The sequence below is a fragment of the Eucyclogobius newberryi genome, unplaced genomic scaffold, assembly GCF_026437365.1.
Source record: "Eucyclogobius newberryi isolate DKJ021-1_F unplaced genomic scaffold, fEucNew1.0.hap1 SCAF_7, whole genome shotgun sequence".
Taxonomy (NCBI): Eukaryota; Metazoa; Chordata; class Actinopteri; order Gobiiformes; family Gobiidae; genus Eucyclogobius; species Eucyclogobius newberryi.
The window spans coordinates 1,048,944-1,068,965 of NW_027316389.1; the positions used below are offsets into that span (position 1 = coordinate 1,048,944).

The following is a 20,022-nucleotide window of genomic DNA, read 5'->3' on the forward strand; positions in this document are numbered from 1 at the left end:
GTGTAAACACCTTTATCATTATTCACCGACCACGGCAATAAACCCGACCCCCCGTCCCCCCGTCCCCCCGTCCCATAAACGCTGCACACGTTTGGTTTTGGGGCCTTTTTATTTCACAATTTTCAAAATGTACAAAAACAAAAAAAACATTTTACAAAACAAAAGAATCCCAGTGAACTCAGTGCCACCGACCAATCAGAGCTAATCTCTTCTGCTAAGGCCCGCCCCATTAGTTTAAAAAAGCGTTACTTCCTGTGGTTGCCGGGCGGTTGCCGGGTCTGGTTTGGGCTCAGTTCTGATTGGAGCAGGTCGTCTTCAGAGCGTTTTCTTAGTGGATGGTTTCAGTTTGTGTCCCGCCCCTTTTGTCGTGTGTGGGCGGGGCTTTGGATCAGGAAGTCGTTGGGTTTTGGAGGTTTTTTTCCAGATGTTGTGGTTTTTATAGCTCCGCCTTCTTCTTCTTCTTCTTTGGTTCGTCGGGCAGAACCAGCGGATTGGACGCTTCACGTTTCAGGAACGAGACGAAGTCGCTCACCTCTCGCCCGCCCTGAAGTCACAACAAACACGCTAACATGCTAATGCAAACACGGTGGCGCTAACACACTAATGCTAACATGCTAACATGCTAACCCACGCGGCCGCTCCTCATTTCGACTCATTCAGTCACATTTGCCAAAGTAATAAAACCTTTAATCCTTAAACTAAAGTAATTGTACTTAAGATAAATATTAACGTCTAATTCAAGATAAAATATTGTTAAATGTAATTGAATTTTAAACGTAAAACCGTTAAGTCGATTAATTGGTCCAAAGTGACTGAATCAAACATATAATTTGTGTTTTGGGGATTTATCCGTCTTTTCACTTCTGAATAATGATAATCATAAATATAGCCGCAAGCGGCGATGATCGGCCCTCGCCACGCCGCAAGAGGGGGCGGGGCTGACACGCCCCAATTGTCCTTTTATTACATCTACAGCTGAATCTGTGACGCCGTCACTTCTTCCAAATAAATTCCAATTTCTAAATAAAATTGCTTTTTGAAAACAAAGAATAAAAATCTCTTGAATAAAAATGTGGATCATTTTTAATGATCTGAAGACGAGTCTGTCACATGTCGGGTTCATAAGGCCCTGAGGGGGAGGAGTCGACGCCCTGAGGGGGAGGAGTCAACGCCCTGAGGGGGAGGAGTAAATGCCCTGTAAACGCCCTGAGGGGGAGGAGTAAACGCCCTGAGGGGGAGGAGTAAACGCCCTGAGGGGGAGGAGCCTGTGAAAGTGTAAACATGTTCTGGTGATTTCCCCATTGGAATAACATGAGGTTTATGTCATCGCTACGGCAACGACATAACAATTATGACATGAGTCTAATTGACTTTAATGATAATGACAATGATAATAATCATACGCACGTTGTATTTCTTGGGGCTGCTCTTTTGTCCGGCTGGAGAGAAATAGATCGTGGGGAAACTGCAAATACAAACATTAAAAGATTTAAAACAACAGCATTTCCTGTCACCGCGTGTGGTCACCGCGTGTGGTCACCGCGTGTGGTCACCGCGTGTGGTCACCGCGTGTGGTCACCGCGTGTGGTCACTGACCCGCTGACTTCGTACGGCGTGGGCACGTCGTTGGCCGTGGCGTCCATTTTAGCGATGACCACGTTTGGATTTGAAGACAACTGAAAACACAAGACGCACTTTAAAGTCTGACCTGAGCACACGAGGTCATTCAGGAGTGACCGGTGCGTGTGGAGGACCTGAGCACACGAGGTCATTCAGGAGTGACCGGTGCGTGTGGAGGACCTGAGCACACGAGGTCATTCAGGAGTGACCGGTGCGTGTGGAGGACCTGAGCACACGAGGTCATTCAGGAGTGACCGGTGCGTGTGGAGGACCTGAGCACACGAGGTCATTCTGGAGTGACCGGTGCGTGTGGAGGACCTGAGCACACGAGGTCATTCTGGAGTGACCGGTGCGTGTGGAGGACCTGAGCACACGAGGTCATTCTGGAGTGACCGGTGCGTGTGGAGGACCTGAGCACACGAGGTCATTCAGGAGTGACCGGTGCGTGTGGAGGACCTGAGCACACGAGGTCATTCAGGAGTGACCGGTGCGTGTGGAGGACCTGAGCACACGAGGTCATTCTGGAGTGACCGGTGCGTGTGGAGGACCTGAGCACACGAGGTCATTCAGGAGTGACCGGTGCGTGTGGAGGACCTGAGCACACGAGGTCATTCAGGAGTGACCGGTGCGTGTGGACACACCTTCTCTCCGAGCTCCTTGTACTTGGGCTCCAGGGTCTTGCAGTGACCGCACCAGGGGGCGTAGAACTCGATCAGAACGTCTTTGGAGTCGTCGTTCACGATCGAGTCGAAGTTTTCTGCCACTAAAACCTGGAGAACAAAGAGAAGACAAAGAGCTGAGGCCGAGAGCAGAAGGTGACCGCCCCTGACCACGCCCCTGACCACGCCCCTGACCACGCCCCTGACCTTCACTGGACCGTCGTTGTCCTCGGGGACGGCCTCAGACTTCAGGTAACGCTTCAGTTTCCCATCGAAATAATCCTGGAGGAAAGTCTCCAGTGCTTTGCCGTCGCGCCTGCAACACACGCCACACGTTACAGACGCTGACGGGTCAAAGGTCAAAGGTCTGCTGACCGCGCCGCACTCACGTGAACTCTTCGCTCATCGCGTATTTGTCGCCGCGCGCAGTCCTGATGGCCACCAGGGGGAGCTCTCCGGCGCCGGCGTCCAGTCCAAACTCCGACAGCTCGTGCATGAAGGCGTTCTTATTGGCCACGGCGAAACTTAGGCTCCGCCCCTGGTCCAGGAAACTCTTGGCCACTTTCATCACTCTGAGGGTCAAAGGTCAGTTCAAAGGAGTTTTATTTAAACAAGCAAATATTCAGTTTGTTTTTACAGGAAGTAGAGTTCTAAAGCCGTTTCAACCTGTTACTTTGAGTCAAAGCTCGTCCTTCTGACCTTTGTGACATCGTGACGAGATCGTGACGAGATCGTGACCTTTGTGACATCGTGACCTTTGTGACATCGTGACCTTTATGACATCGTGTCTAAAGGGAACATCTGACCCTGTGACCCTCTGTGTGAAATACTTTGTTATGGAAGTAAAAGTACCACATAAATATGTACCGAGTACAAGCCCTGCACTTAAAGACATGTTAAAGACACTGGGACGGGGACATGGGACACGCCCCTGGTGTGGGTGCAGTTCACCTGTTCCTCCAGTAGTTGGAGCCTTTGGGGTTCTTGGCGTAATCGACATCAAAATAAGCCACACACAAGTCCCGCCCCTTCAGCTGGTCCTTGTTATCGTCCGTCATGTGAGGACACGCCCCAAAACTGAAACAAAATGAACTTCAACAACACTACTACTACTACTACATGCAGCACTACTACTACTACTACTACTACATGCAGCACTACTACTACTACTACTACTACTACATGCAGCACTACTACTACATGCAGCACTACTACTACTACTACTACTACATGCAGCACTACTACTACTACTACTACTACATGCAGCACTACTACTACTACTACTACTACATGCAGCACTACTACTACTACTACTACATGCAGCACTACTACTACTACTACATGCAGCACTACTACTACATGCAGCACTACTACTACATGCAGCACTACTACTACATGCAGCACTACTACTACATGCAGCACTACTACTACATGCAGCACTACTACTACATGCAGCACTACTACTACATGCAGCACTACTACTACTACTACTACATGCAGCACTACTACTACTACATGCAGCACTACTACTACTACTACATGCAGCACTACTACTACTACATGCAGCACTACTACTACTACATGCAGCAGCAGTACGTGCAGTATTTGCAGCGGTACGTGCAGTACTCACATATTGTCCTGGATGAACTTCTTCAGTTTGTTGCTGGTGAACTTTTCTTCACTAAATGTCACTGTGGATTCTTCAAACTTGTTCTGGAGTTTCTTTGGCCGGAAAAGCACCACACCCCTAAAAACACAACATTTACACACTATTACTGCACCACACCCCTAAAAACACAACATTTACACACTATTACTGCACCACACCCCTAAAAACACAACATTTACACACTATTACTGCACCACACCCCTAAAAACACAACATTTACACACTATTACTGCACCACACCCCTAAAAACACAACATTTACACACTATTACTGCACCACACCCCTAAAAACACAACATTTACACACTATTACTGCACCACACCCCTAAAAACACAACATTTACACACTATTACTGCACCACACCCCTAAAAACACAACATTTACACACTATTACTGCACCACACCCCTAAAAACACAACATTTACACACTATTACTGCACCACACCCCTAAAAACACAACATTTACACACTATTACTGCACCACACCCCTAAAAACACAACATTTACACACTATTACTGCACCACACCCCTAAAAACACAACATTTACACACTATTACTGCACCACACCCCTAAAAACACAACATTTACACACTATTACTGCACCACACCCCTAAAAACACAACATACACACTATTACTGCACCACACCCCTAAAAACACAACATTTACACACTATTACTGCACCACACCCCTAAAAACACAACATTTACACACTATTACTGCACCACACCCCTAAAAACACAACATTTAAACACTATTACTGCACCACACCCCTAAAAACACAACATTTACACACTATTACTGCACCACACCCCTAAAAACACAACATTTACACACTATTACTGCACCACACCCCTAAAAACACAACATTTACACACTATTACTGCACCACACCCCTAAAAACACAACATTTACACACTATTACTGCACCACACCCCTAAAAACACAACATTTACACACTATTACTGCACCACACCCCTAAAAACACAACATTTACACACTATTACTGCACCACACCCCTAAAAACACAACATTTACACACTATTACTGCACCACACCCCTAAAAACACAACATTTACACACTATTACTGCACCACACCCCTAAAAACACAACATTTAAACACTATTACTGCACCACACCCCTAAAAACACAACATTTACACACTATTACTGCACCACACCCCTAAAAACACAACATTTAAACACTTACTCTTCTGTCCATCTGTTTTTACCACATTTTCTCTCCCTGGACCCTGTGTTTTAGTGTTTTTAGTGTTTTTAACCACACTTACTCTCCGTTGGCAGTGACCAGAGCCTCGTTGTTGGTGTGAGCGAAGCGATAACTCTCCCTGAGCGCGCTCGCTGCTTTCAGAAACTCCGTCTGAGCCGAGGACGACGAGTCGGAGAAGAATCCTGGACAAACAGAGACAGAGTTTAAAGACAATCTGACCGGGAACAGGGCGTGGTCGGGTCAGACAGGGGCGTGGTCGGGTCAGACAGGGGCGTGGCCGGGTCAGACAGGGGCGTGGTCGGGTCAGACAGGGGCGTGGCCGGGTCAGACAGGGGCGTGTCCGGGTCAGACAGGGGCGTGTCCGGGTCAGACAGGGGCGTGGCCGGGTCAGACAGGGGCGTGGCCGGGTCAGACAGGGGCGTGGCCGGGTCAGACAGGGGCGTGGCCGGGTCAGACAGGGGCGTGGCCGGGTCAGACGCACCGATGACACTGGCGTCCTGGTCAGAGATGTACTTGTCCAGTTGGTCCTCAGACGGCAGCTCCACGGACGCAGGACCCGCCTGTTTCTTCAGGAAGCTCACGATCCCGTCTGAGACAAACACATCAAGTCAGGATTTACTCCTTTCAATCTAAAGGTGCTTCATAAACAGGAGTTTCCTCCAAATCTGTTTTTTTTATCCAACATGAAATGAAAACTTTGGCTCGTGATGATTTGCCGAACGCAACAATCTAAAGAATCGTTTGATTCAGTTTAAAGTCACTTAAAAAGTTACTGCAACGTTTATTTTGCTGTAACTTTCTAATAATTTCTAGATTTCTAATAATTAAAAACACAAAATCACAAAACATTTTTCTCAAATGAAAAAACTGAATATTTTTTCAAACCAGACAAAAGTTTGTACTTTTATTGTACCGTTTCATTCACAAAATTAACAAAAGACAAATATTGAAATGTGTAACAAAACTAACATTAAATATTATCATGCATTTATGCTGCAGGCAACGCAGTGGTTAGTGCCCTCGCCTCACAGCAAGATGGTCCTGGGTACAGCACAGTGCGCAGTGTAAAGCACAGTGTAAAGCACAGTGTAAAGCACAGTGCACAGTGCAAAGCACAGTGCAAAGCACAGTGCAAAGCACAGTGCAAAGCACAGTGCAAAGCACAGTGCAAAGCACAGTGTAAAGCACAGTGCAAAGCACAGTGCAAAGCACAGTGCAAAGCACAGTGCACAGTGTAAAGCACAGTGCACAGTGTAAAGCACAGTGTAAAGCACAGTGCAAAGCACAGTGTAAAGCACAGTGTAAAGCACAGTGTAAAGCACAGTGTAAAGCACAGTGTAAAGCACAGTGTAAAGCACAGTGTAAAGCACAGTGTAAAGCACAGTGCGCAGAACAGGTCGTGAGTGTTTGTTTTAAAGGAGGATCTGATCCGGCTCTAAACAAACTGACTGTTCTACCTTATCCTTCTGTAACGTTTTGTATTTGTTTTCCGTGTTTCCTGTTTCCTCGTTTGCACCTTCATCACAGAAATAATAGTTTAGCGTTTCCAAACCTGCGGTCCTGGGCCCGTCGTAAGGTCCCGTCTCTTCTCCATCTCTGAAGATCTTTAAAGTGGGATAACCGTTCACTCCGTATTTCCCACAGACGTTACTGTTGGCTGTGCAGTCCACCTTAAAACACACACGTATAATGAGCCAGTCCACCTTAAACACACACACGTATAATGGACCCGACCCCGGGACCCGCTCCACGTGTGGAACAGCTCCACAGGACGAGGCTGAAGGAGCTGCAGAGGAACACGTCCTCGGCTCTAAAGGAGAAGGATGTGACATCACGGAGGGCGGAGCTCGCTCTGATGCAGAAGAAATACTTTGTTCGACAGCCTTGGTCTTTATTTGTGTCATTTACTCTAGAAGTCAAACTGTGGGACAATCATCCAAATGGAAACAGGACATGGAACGATCAAGAGTCACGGAGCTCGTTGTGGTTTGTCTTTCGCACTGGTTTGAACTTTGAACTGACCTTTGCCAGGGACACAACGCCTTTCAGTCGAGTGGCGGCCGCTTCGTACTCAGGGGCCAAACGTTTGCAGTGACCGCACCTGAGGACACACGGGACAGACGTTAAACACGAGGAGAGAAACGAGGAGAGGAGAGAAGAGACACGAGGAGAGAAGAGACACGAGGAGAGAAGAGACACGAGGAGAGGAGAGAGACACGAGGAGAGGAGAGAGACACGAGGAGAGGAGAGAGACACGAGGAGAGAAGAGAGACACGAGGAGAGAAGAGACACGAGGAGAGAAGAGACACGAGGAGAGAAGAGACACGAGGAGAGAGACACGAGGAGAGGAGAGAGACACGAGGAGAGGAGAGAGACACGAGGAGAGGAGAGACACGAGGAGAGGAGAGACACGAGGAGAGGAGAGACACGAGGAGAGGAGAGACACGAGAAGAGGAGAGACACGAGAAGAGGAGAGACACGAGGAGAGAAGAGACACGGAGAGAGGAGAGACACGAGGAGAGGAGAGAGACACGAGGAGAGGAGAGAGACACGAGGAGAGGAGAGACACGAGGAGAGGAGAGACACGAGGAGAGGAGAGACACGAGGAGAGGAGAGACACGAGGAGAGGAGAGACACGAGAAGAGGAGAGACACGAGAAGAGGAGAGACACGAGAAGAGGAGAGACACGAGGAGAGACACGAGGAGAGAAGAGACACGAGGAGAGAAGAGACACGAGGAGAGACACGAGGAGAAGAGAGACACGAGGAGAAGAGAGACACGAGGAGAGGAGAGACACGAGGAGAGGAGAGACACGAGGAGAGGAGAGACACGAGAGACACGAGGAGAGACGAGACACGAGGAGAGACGAGACACGAGGAGAGACACGAGGAGAGACGAGACACGAGGAGAGACGAGACACGAGACACGAGAAGAGACACGAGGAGAGACGAGACACGAGAAGAGACACGAGGAGAGACGAGACACGAGAAGAGACACGAGGAGAGACGAGACACGAGGAGAGAAGAGACGAGAGACGAGACACGAGGAGAGAAGAGACACGAGGAGAGAAGAGACACGAGGAGAGGAGACACGAGGAGAGGAGAGACACGAGGAGAGACACGAGGAGAGACACGAGGAGAGACACGAGGAGAGAGGAGAGACACGAGGAGAGACACGAGGAGAGACACGAGGAGAGAGGAGAGACACGAGGAGAGAGGAGAGACACGAGGAGAGAGGAGAGACACGAGGAGAGAGGAGAGACACGAGGAGAGAAGAGAGACGAGGAGGGAGGAGAGACGAGGAGAGACACGAGGAGAGACACGAGGAGAGACACGAGGAGAGAAGAGAGACACAAGGAGAGAAGAGACACGAGGAGAGAAGAGACACGAGGAGAGAAGAGACACGGACACGAGGAGAGACACGGACACGAGGAGAGAAGAGAGACACGAGGAGAGACACGAGGAGAGAAGAGAGACACGAGGAGAGAAGAGACACGAGGAGAGAAGAGAGACACGAGGAGAGAAACGAGGAGAGAGGAGACACGAGGGACACGAGGAGACACGAGGGACACGAGGAGAGAAGAGAGACACGAGGAGAGACACGAGGAGAGAAGAGAGACACGAGGAGAGAAGAGACACGAGGGACACGAGGAGACACGAGGGACACGAGGAGAGAAGAGAGACACGAGGAGAGAAGAGAGACACGAGGAGAGAGGAGAGACACGAGGAGAGGAGAGACACGAGGAGAGGAGAGACACGAGGAGAGGAGAGACACGAGGAGAGGAGAGACACGAGGAGAGGAGAGACACGAGGAGAGAAGAGACACGAGGAGAGAGGAGACACGAGGAGAGAGGAGACACGAGGAGAGAGGAGACACGAGGAGAGAAGAGACACGAGGAGAGAAACGAGGAGAGAAGAGACACGAGGAGAGGAGAGACACGAGGAGAGGAGAGGAGAGACACGAGGAGAGGAGAGGAGAGACACGAGGAGAGGAGAGACACGAGGAGAGGAGAGACACGAGGAGAGGAGAGGAGAGACACGAGGAGAGGAGAGGAGAGACACGAGGAGAGGAGAGGAGAGACACGAGGAGAGGAGAGGAGAGACACGAGGAGAGGAGAGACACGACACGAGGAGAGACACGGAGAGGAGAGAGACACGAGGAGAGAAGAGAGACACGAGGAGAGAAGAGAGACACGAGGAGAGGAGAGAGACACGAGGAGAGGAGAGAGACACGAGGAGAGGAGAGAGACACGAGGAGAGGAGAGAGACACGAGGAGAGGAGAGAGACACGAGGAGAGGAGAGAGACACGAGGAGAGGAGAGAGACACGAGGAGAGGAGAGAGACACGAGGAGAGGAGAGAGACACGAGGAGAGGAGAGAGACACGAGGAGAGAAGAGAGACACGAGGAGAGAAGAGAGACACGAGGAGAGAGGAGAGACACGAGGAGAGAGAAGAGACACGAGGAGAGAGAAGAGACACGAGGAGAGAGAAGAGAGACACGAGGAGAGAGAAGAGAGACACGAGGAGAGAGACACGAGGAGAGAGAAGAGAGACACGAGGAGAGAGAAGAGAGACACGAGGAGAGAGGAGAGACACGAGGAGAGAGGAGAGACACGAGGAGAGAAGAGACACGAGGAGAGAAGAGACACGAGGAGAGAAGAGACACGAGGAGAGAAGAGACACGAGGAGAGAGGAGACACGAGGAGAGAGGAGAGACACGAGGAGAGAGGAGAGACACGAGGAGAGGAGAGACACGAGGAGAGGAGAGACACGAGGAGAGGAGAGACACGAGGAGAGGAGAGACACGAGGAGAGAGGAGAGACACGAGGAGAGAGGAGAGACACGAGGAGAGAGGAGAGACACGAGGAGAGAGGAGAGACACGAGGAGAGAGGAGAGACACGAGGAGAGAGGAGAGACACGAGGAGAGAGGAGAGACACGAGGAGAGAGGAGAGACACGAGGAGAGAGGAGAGACACGAGGAGAGAGGAGAGACACGAGGAGAGAGGAGAGACACGAGGAGAGAGGAGAGACACGAGGAGAGAGGAGAGACACGAGGAGAGACACGAGGAGAGAAACGAGGAGAGAAACGAGGAGAGAGGAGAGACACGAGGAGAGACACGAGGAGAGACACGAGGAGAGAAGAGACACGAGGAGAGGAGAGAGACGAGGAGAGAGGAGAGACGAGGAGAGACACGAGGAGAGAGGAGAGACACGAGGAGAGAGGAGAGACACGAGGAGAGAGGAGAGACACGAGGAGAGAGGAGAGACACGAGGAGAGACACGAGGAGAGACACGAGGAGAGAAGAGAGACACGAGGAGAGAGGAGAGACACGAGGAGAGAGGAGAGACACGAGGAGAGAGGAGAGACACGAGGAGAGAGAAGAGACACGAGGAGAGAAGAGAGACACGAGGAGAGAAGAGAGACACGAGGAGAGAAGAGAGACACGAGGAGAGAAGAGAGACACGAGGAGAGAAGAGAGACACGAGGAGAGGAGAGAGACACGAGGAGAGGAGAGAGACACGAGGAGAGAAGAGAGACACGAGGAGAGAGGAGAGACACGAGGAGAGAAGAGACACGAGGAGAGAAGAGACACGAGGAGAGAAGAGACACGAGGAGAGAAGAGACACGAGGAGAGAAGAGACACGAGGAGAAGAGACACGAGGAGAGAAGAGACACGAGGAGAGAAGAGACACGAGGAGAGAAGAGACACGAGGAGAGAAGAGACACGAGGAGAGAAGAGACACGAGGAGAGAAGAGACACGAGGAGAGAAGAGACACGAGGAGAGAGGAGAGACACGAGGAGAGGAGAGACACGAGGAGAGGAGAGACACGAGGAGAGAGGAGAGACACGAGGAGAGGAGAGACACGAGGAGAGAGGAGAGACACGAGGAGAGAGGAGAGACACGAGGAGAGAGGAGAGACACGAGGAGAGAGGAGAGACACGAGGAGAGAGGAGAGACACGAGGAGAGAGGAGAGACACGAGGAGAGAGGAGAGACACGAGGAGAGAGGAGAGACACGAGGAGAGAGGAGAGACACGAGGAGAGAGGAGAGACACGAGGAGAGACACGAGGAGAGAAACGAGGAGAGAGGAGAGACACGAGGAGAGACACGAGGAGAGAGAAGAGACACGAGGAGAGGAGAGAGACGAGGAGAGAGGAGAGACGAGGAGAGACACGAGGAGAGACACGAGGAGAGAGGAGAGACACGAGGAGAGAGGAGAGACACGAGGAGAGAGGAGAGACACGAGGAGAGAGGAGAGACACGAGGAGAGAGGAGAGACACGAGGAGAGAGGAGAGACACGAGGAGAGACACGAGGAGAGAGGAGAGACACGAGGAGAGAAGAGAGACACGAGGAGAGAAGAGAGACACGAGGAGAGAGGAGAGACACGAGGAGAGAAGAGACACGAGGAGAGAAGAGACACGAGGAGAGAAGAGACACGAGGAGAGAAGAGACACGAGGAGAGGAGAGAGACGAGGAGAGACACGAGGAGAGACACGAGGAGAGAAGAGAGACACGAGGAGAGAAGAGACACGAGGAGAGAAGAGACACGAGGAGAGAAGAGACACGAGGAGAGAAGAGACACGGACACGAGGAGAGAAGAGAGACACGAGGAGAGACACGAGGAGAGAAGAGACACGGACACGAGGAGAGAAGAGAGACACGAGGAGAGAAGAGACACGGACACGAGGAGAGAAGAGAGACACGAGGAGAGAAGAGAGACACGAGGAGAGAAGAGAGACACGAGGAGAGAAGAGAGACACGAGGAGAGAAACGAGGAGAGAAACGAGGAGAGAAACGAGGAGAGAAGAGACACGAGGAGAGAAGAGACACGAGGAGAGAGGAGACACGAGGAGAGAGGAGACACGAGGAGAGAGGAGACACGAGGGACACGAGGAGACACGAGGGACACGAGGAGAGAAGAGAGACACGAGGAGAGAAGAGAGACACGAGGAGAGAAGAGAGACACGAGGAGAGAAGAGAGACACGAGGAGAGGAGAGACACGAGGAGAGGAGAGACACGAGGAGAGAGGAGAGACACGAGGAGAGAGGAGAGACACGAGGAGAGAGGAGAGACACGAGGAGAGAGGAGAGACACGAGGAGAGAGGAGAGACACGAGGAGAGAGGAGAGACACGAGGAGAGGAGAGACACGAGGAGAGACACGAGGAGAGGAGAGACACGAGGAGAGGAGAGACACGAGGAGAGGAGAGACACGAGGAGAGGAGAGACACGAGGAGAGGAGAGACACGAGGAGAGAAGAGACACGAGGAGAGAAGAGACACGAGGAGAGAAACGAGGAGAGAAGAGACACGAGGAGAGGAGAGACACGAGGAGAGGAGAGACACGAGGAGAGGAGAGACACGAGGAGAGGAGAGACACGAGGAGAGGAGAGAGAAGAGGAGAGACACAAGGAGAGGAGACACAAGGAGAGAGGAGAGACACGAGGAGAGAGGAGAGACACGAGGAGAGAGGAGAGAGGAGAGACACGAGGAGAGAGGAGAGACACGAGGAGAGACACGAGGAGAGACACGAGGAGAGGAGAGACACGAGGAGAGACACGAGGAGAGGAGAGACACGAGGAGAGGAGAGACACGAGGAGAGGAGAGACACGAGGAGAGGAGAGACACGAGGAGAGGAGAGACACGAGGAGAGGAGAGACACGAGGAGAGGAGAGACACGAGGAGAGGAGAGACACGAGGAGAGACACGAGGAGAGACACGAGGAGAGGAGAGACACGAGGAGAGGAGAGACACGAGGAGAGGAGAGACACGAGGAGAGGAGACACGAGGAGAGGAGAGACACGAGGAGAGAGGAGAGACACGAGGAGAGAGGAGAGACACGAGGAGAGAGGAGAGACACGAGGAGAGAGGAGAGACACGAGGAGAGAGGAGAGACACGAGGAGAGACACGAGGAGAGGAGAGACACGAGGAGAGGAGAGACACGAGGAGAGGAGAGACACGAGGAGAGACACGAGGAGAGACGAGACACGAGGAGAGACACGAGGAGAGACACGAGGAGAGACACGAGGAGAGACACGAGGAGAGACACGAGGAGAGACACGAGGAGAGAAGAGACACGAGGAGAGAAGAGAGACACAAGGAGAGAGAAGAGACACGAGGAGAGAGAAGAGACACGAGGAGAGAGAAGAGACACGAGGAGAGAGAAGAGACACGAGGAGAGGAGAGACACGAGGAGAGACGAGACACGAGGAGAGACGAGACACGAGGAGAGACGAGACACGAGGAGAGACGAGACACGAGGAGAGACGAGACACGAGGAGAGACGAGACACGAGGAGAGAAGAGACACGAGGAGAGAAGAGACACGAGACACGAGGAGAGAAGAGACACGAGGAGAGAAGAGACACGAGGAGAGAAGAGACACGAGGAGAGGAGACACGAGGAGAGACGAGACACGAGGAGAGACGAGACACGAGGAGAGAAGAGACACGAGGAGAGAAGAGACACGAGGAGAGAAGAGACACGAGGAGAGAAGAGACACGAGGAGAGAAGAGACACGAGGAGAGAAGAGACACGAGGAGAGAAGAGACACGAGGAGAGAAGAGACACGAGGAGAGAAGAGACACGAGGAGAGAAGAGACACGAGGAGAGAAGAGACACGAGGAGAGAAGAGACACGAGGAGAGAAGAGACACGAGGAGAGAAGAGACACGAGGAGAGACACGAGGAGAGACACGAGGAGAGACACGAGGAGAGACACGAGGAGAGACACGAGGAGAGAAGAGACACGAGGAGAGACACGAGGAGAGAGGAGAGACACGAGGAGAGAGGAGAGACACGAGGAGAGAGGAGAGACACGAGGAGAGACACGAGGAGAGGAGAGACACGAGGAGAGACACGAGGAGAGGAGAGACACGAGGAGAGGAGAGACACGAGGAGAGGAGAGACACGAGGAGAGGAGAGACACGAGGAGAGGAGAGACACGAGGAGAGGAGAGACACGAGGAGAGAGGAGAGACACGAGGAGAGAGGAGAGACACGAGGAGAGAGGAGAGACACGAGGAGAGAGGAGAGACACGAGGAGAGAGGAGAGACACGAGGAGAGAGGAGAGACACGAGGAGAGGAGAGACACGAGGAGAGACACGAGGAGAGACACGAGGAGAGACGAGACACGAGGAGAGACACGAGGAGAGACACGAGGAGAGACACGAGGAGAGACACGAGGAGAGACACGAGGAGAGACACGAGGAGAGAAGAGACACGAGGAGAGAAGAGACACGAGGAGAGAAGAGACACGAGGAGAGAAGAGAGACACAAGGAGAGAGAAGAGACACAAGGAGAGAGAAGAGACACGAGGAGAGAGAAGAGACACGAGGAGAGGAGAGACACGAGGAGAGACGAGACACGAGGAGAGACGAGACACGAGGAGAGACGAGACACGAGGAGAGACACGAGGAGAGAAGAGACACGAGGAGAGAAGAGACACGAGACACGAGGAGAGAAGAGACACGAGGAGAGAAGAGACACGAGGAGAGAAGAGACACGAGGAGAGACGAGACACGAGGAGAGACGAGACACGAGGAGAGAAGAGACACGAGGAGAGAAGAGACACGAGGAGAGAAGAGACACGAGGAGAGAAGAGACACGAGGAGAGAAGAGACACGAGGAGAGAAGAGACACGAGGAGAGAAGAGACACGAGGAGAGAAGAGACACGAGGAGAGAAGAGACACGAGGAGAGAAGAGACACGAGGAGAGAAGAGACACGAGGAGAGACACGAGGAGAGACACGAGGAGAGACACGAGGAGAGAAGAGACACGAGGAGAGAAGAGACACGAGGAGAGAAGAGACACGAGAAGAGACACGAGGAGAGAAGAGACACGAGGAGAGGAGAGACACGAGAAACACTTTAAAGACGGTTTGAAACACTTATTTCTTTTCTTAAGTGTTTAAAATGACTCTTTAGAGACGATGTTCAGTTTTGCATTTCTTAAAAACACTTCAAACGTTGACACTTTGACTGTGGGACAAACACCACCAGATGAAGACAAACGACAGCTTTGATTCATTCTGACGTCTCAAATTGTCCTCGTTTTAGCCGTTCGAGATGTGGGAGAAGTCAAAGAGAAACCAAAAGCAGTCGGCTCTGCTTTCATTTTTCATTCTGTTCTTTGTTTAGACAAAAAAAGATTTAAACTTTAACAAACGCATCAGAGTTCATCATTAACTTCACAGAAAAAACGTGTTTGTATTTCAGTTTAGATTTATGTGTAAACGGATCATTTTAGATGTAAAAGTGTCAAATTAAACAACATGATTTAAAACTAGAAGAATGTGGAGAGAGATGTAAAAGTTGACAAAACTTACGTCATTTGTGTGAAAATAATGAGCCTATTTTTATATTTTATCCTGAAGATTTAAATTGTTTTTATTTTTATTATATATTAGATGGTTTTATGAGGCACAGAATCATAAAAGTAACTTCCTGTTTGTGAAATATGTTCATAATAAAAAACCTTTTCTGATTCTTTTGTTTTTATTTCACGTTTTCTCCGGCGCTAACGCTGGATCACTGCTCTGACCAATCAACAGTGGACACCGAACCTGCCTCAGCCAATCAGCGCGTTACAACAACGCCAAGTCCCGCCCCGCACTTCCTGGTCTTTCTGGCGTACTTTTCGTTTAAACGCGTCTCAAGCTGGACTTTTACGCGCTTTTCTCCACATTTCACATTAGAATGTAACAAACGTACAATTCACGCCACAGTAGAATTATTACCTTTACCAGGCAACAGTTAATTCAGTTAATACGTGCATAAAAGCAGTTTTTGTGCAGAGTTTTGTGGCCGCATAATCGTGGCAATTGTCCTTTTACCGCGTTTCAACGAGTTTTACTTTAACTTCATGAGTGAGACTCAACACGTCAGACGCGTCTTCAGGAGACACGTCTTCAGGAGACACGTCTTCAGGAGACACGTCTTCAGGAGACACGTCTTCAGGAGACACGTCTTCAGGAGACACGTGACGCCGAAAACAAAACACTTCAATGAAAGAAACGGTGGATAAACTCGGGCTTTGCAGCAGGTTTCGTGGCCTAAACCGGCTCGTTTGGCTCATCTTCTCCCTGAAATGACAGAAAACACGGATAATACTGACCACGGGGCGAAGAACTCCACCAGGACCAAGTCCCGGTCCCCGATGCGGCTCTCGAAGTCATCGTCGGTCAGATCGAGCACGTCACTGGCCGAAGAGAAGCCTCCGAGAGCGGCCACGAGCAGCAGCGTGAGCCGGAGCATGTCTGCGGAGCTCCGGGGGTGTCAGCGGCGGGTCTGCAGCGGGCCTGAGGAGCCTGGGAGCCGGCTGTGGACGAGCGGAGGAGCCGAGGTGCGGAAGAGGCGGCGGAGGACACGCTTTTGTCCCTGCGGGAGGCGACAGAACGCGGAAGCAGCGGCCGCTCCTAATCAGAGTGTGGCAGCGCGGGATTGGACAGGAACGCGTGTCGGTCAGTGCGCAGCGGCCAATCACAGAAGAGCGTCTCGCAGACAAGTCCCGCCTCCCGGAATGACACTGTAAAATCATAAAGTTGGACAAACAAACATGTAAAGTCACAAAATATAAGAGTTTAGAAATCATAAATAATACTTTTATTACATTTTAATACTTTAATACTACGACAAACATGTAAAGTCACAAAATATAAGAGTTTAGAAATCATAAATAATACTTTTATTACATTTTAATACTTTAATACTACGACAAACATGTAAAGTCACAAAATATAAGAGTTTAGAAATCATAAATAATACTTTTATTACATTTTAATACTTTAATACTACGACAAACATGTAATTAGAGCAGGACCTGAGCCTGAAGAACAGGATCTGCTTCAGAACCAGAACTAAAGACACGAAGTGGACTAAAGACATGAAGTGGACTAAAGACACGAAGTGGACTAAAGACATGAAGTGGACTAAAGACATGAAGTGGACTAAAGACACGAAGTGGACTAAAGACACGAAGTAGACTAAAGACTAAAGACATGAAGTGGACTAAAGACATGAAGTGGACTAAAGACATGAAGTGGACTAAAGACACCAAGTGGACTAAAGACACCAAGTGGACTAAAGACACCAAGTGGACTAAAGACATGAAGTGGACTAAAGACATGAAGGTGACTAAAGACATTAAGTGGACTAAAGACATGAAGTGGACTAAAGACACCAAGTGGACTAAAGACATGAAGTGGACTAAAGACACGAAGTGGACTAAAGACATGAAGTGGACTAAAGACACAAAGTGGACTAAAGACATGAAGTGGACTAAAGAAATGAAGTGGACTAAAGACACCAAGTGGACTAAAGACACCAAGTGGACTAAAAACATGAAGTGGACTAAAGACACCAAGTGGACTAAAGACATGAAGTGGACTAAAGACACCAAGTGGACTAAAGACACCAAGTGGACTAAAGACATGAAGTGGACTAAAGACACGAAGTGGACTAAAGACATGAAGTGGACTAAAGACACAAAGTGGACTAAAGACATGAAGTGGACTAAAGACACCAAGTGGACTAAAGACACCAAGTGGACTAAAGACACCAAGTGGACTAAAAACATGAAGTGGACTAAAGACATGAAGTGGACTAAAGACACCAAGTGGACTAAAGACACCAAGTGGACTAAAGACACCAAGTGGACTAAAGACATGAAGTGGACTAAAGACACCAAGTGGACTAAAGACACGAAGTGGACTAAAGACATGAAGTGGACTAAAGACACAAAGTGGACTAAAGACACCAAGTGGACTAAAGACATGAAGTGGACTAAAGACATGAAATGGACTAAAGACATGAAGTGGACTAAAGACACCAAGTGGACTAAAGACACCAAGTGGACTAAAGACACGAAGTGGACTAAAGACATCAAGTGGACTAAAGACACCAAGTGGACTAAAGACATGAAGTGAACTAAAGACACCAAGTGGACTAAAGACATGAAGTGGACTAAAGACATAAAGTGAACTAAAGACACCAAGTGGACCAAAGACACCAAGTGGACTAAAGACATGAAGTGGACTAAAGACACGAAGTGGACTAAAGACATGAAGTGGACTAAAGACACCAAGTGGACTAAAGACATGAAGTGGACTAAAGACACCAAGTGGACTAAAGACATGAAGTGGACTAAAGACACCAAGTGGACTAAAGACACCAAGTGGACTAAAGACATGAAGTGGACTAAAGACATGAAGTGGACTAAAGACATGAAGTGGACTAAAGACACCAAGTGGACTAAAGACACCAAGTGGACTAAAGACACGAAGTCGACTAAAGACACCAAGTGGACTAAAGACACCAAGTGGACTAAAGACATGAAGTGGACTAAAGGCATGAAGTGGACTAAAGACACCAAGTGGACTAAAGACACCAAGTGGACTAAAGACATGAAGTGGACTAAAGACACCAAGTGGACTAAAGACACCAAGTGGACTAAAGACATGAAGTGGACTAAAGACACCAAGTGGACTAAAGACATGAAGTGGACTAAAGACATCAAGTGGACTAAAGACACCAAGTGGACTAAAGACATGAAGTGGACTAAAGACATGAAGGTGACTAAAGACATTAAGTGGACTAAAGACATGAAGTGGACTAAAGACACCAAGTGGACTAAAGTCACCAAGTGGACTAAAGACATGAAGTGGACTAAAGACACGAAGTGGACTAAAGACATGAAGTGGACTAAAGACACCAAGTGGACTAAAGACACCAAGTGGACTAAAGACATGAAGTGGACTAAAGACATGAAGGTGACTAAAGACATTAAGTGGACTAAAGACATGAAGTGGACTAAAGACACCAAGTGGACTAAAGACATGAAGTGGACTAAAGACACCAAGTGGACTAAAGACACCAAGTGGACTAAAGACATGAAGTGGACTAAAGACACGAAGTGGACTAAAGACATGAAGTGGACTAAAGACACAAAGTGGACTAAAGACATGAAGTGGACTAAAGACACCAAGTGGACTAAAGACACCAAGTGGACTAAAGACACCAAGTGGACTAAAAACATGAAGTGGACTAAAGACATGAAGTGGACTAAAGACACCAAGTGGACTAAAGACACCAAGTGGACTAAAGACACCAAGTGGACTAAAGACATGAAGTGGACTAAAGACACCAAGTGGACTAAAGACACGAAGTGGACTAAAGACATGAAGTGGACTAAAGACACAAAGTGGACTAAAGACACCAAGTGGACTAAAGACATGAAGTGGACTAAAGACATGAAATGGACTAAAGACATGAAGTGGACTAAAGACACCAAGTGGACTAAAGACACCAAGTGGACTAAAGACACGAAGTGGACTAAAGACATCAAGTGGACTAAAGACACCAAGTGGACTAAAGACATGAAGTGAACTAAAGACACCAAGTGGACTAAAGACATGAAGTGGACTAAAGACATGAAGTGAACTAAAGACACCAAGTGGACTAAAGACACGAAGTGGACTAAAGACATCAAGTGGACTAAAGACACCAAGTGGACTAAAGACATGAAGTGAACTAAAGACACCAAGTGGACTAAAGACATGAAGTGGACTAAAGACATAAAGTGAACTAAAGACACCAAGTGGACCAAAGACACCAAGTGGACTAAAGACATGAAGTGGACTAAAGACACGAAGTGGACTAAAGACATGAAGTGGACTAAAGACACCAAGTGGACTAAAGACATGAAGTGGACTAAAGACACCAAGTGGACTAAAGACATGAAGTGGACTAAAGACACCAAGTGGACTAAAGACACCAAGTGGACTAAAGACATGAAGTGGACTAAAGACATGAAGTGGACTAAAGACATGAAGTGGACTAAA

The 20,022-nt window shown here is 49.4% G+C and overlaps 1 protein-coding gene across 1 annotated transcript; it reads right to left on the reverse strand.

Moving 5' to 3' along the window:
- Nucleotides 1–90: 90 nt before the first annotated feature.
- pdia3 (protein disulfide isomerase family A, member 3) lies at nucleotides 91–16,573 on the reverse strand. The gene is made up of 13 exons (XM_072434767.1): nucleotides 16,299–16,573; nucleotides 7,202–7,280; nucleotides 6,732–6,849; nucleotides 5,661–5,768; nucleotides 5,241–5,361; nucleotides 3,910–4,026; nucleotides 3,231–3,356; nucleotides 2,669–2,851; nucleotides 2,487–2,595; nucleotides 2,262–2,390; nucleotides 1,597–1,676; nucleotides 1,408–1,465; nucleotides 91–544 (listed from the first exon to the last, which is right to left on the reverse strand). The coding sequence occupies exons 1-13, from the start codon at nucleotides 16,436–16,438 to the stop codon at nucleotides 437–439; spliced, it is 1,476 nt and encodes a 491-aa protein (XP_072290868.1). The 5' UTR covers nucleotides 16,439–16,573; the 3' UTR covers nucleotides 91–436.
- Nucleotides 16,574–20,022: the final 3,449 nt, after the last annotated feature.

What these genes read in the sequence shown, in the direction of transcription:
- pdia3 (XM_072434767.1), bottom strand. Translation starts at nt 16,438, where the DNA reads ATGCTCCGGCTCACGCTGCTGCTCGTGGCCGCTCTCGGAGGCTTCTCT. An exon ending in CCAGGACGCCAGTGTCATCG is followed by an intron (nt 5,362 to 5,660) that starts GTGCGTCTGACC and finishes CTGTTTGTCCAG; the next exon opens with GATTCTTCTCCGACTCGTCG. An exon ending in ACAAGGAGCTCGGAGAGAAG is followed by an intron (nt 1,677 to 2,261) that starts GTGTGTCCACAC and finishes TTGTGTTTTCAG; the next exon opens with TTGTCTTCAAATCCAAACGT.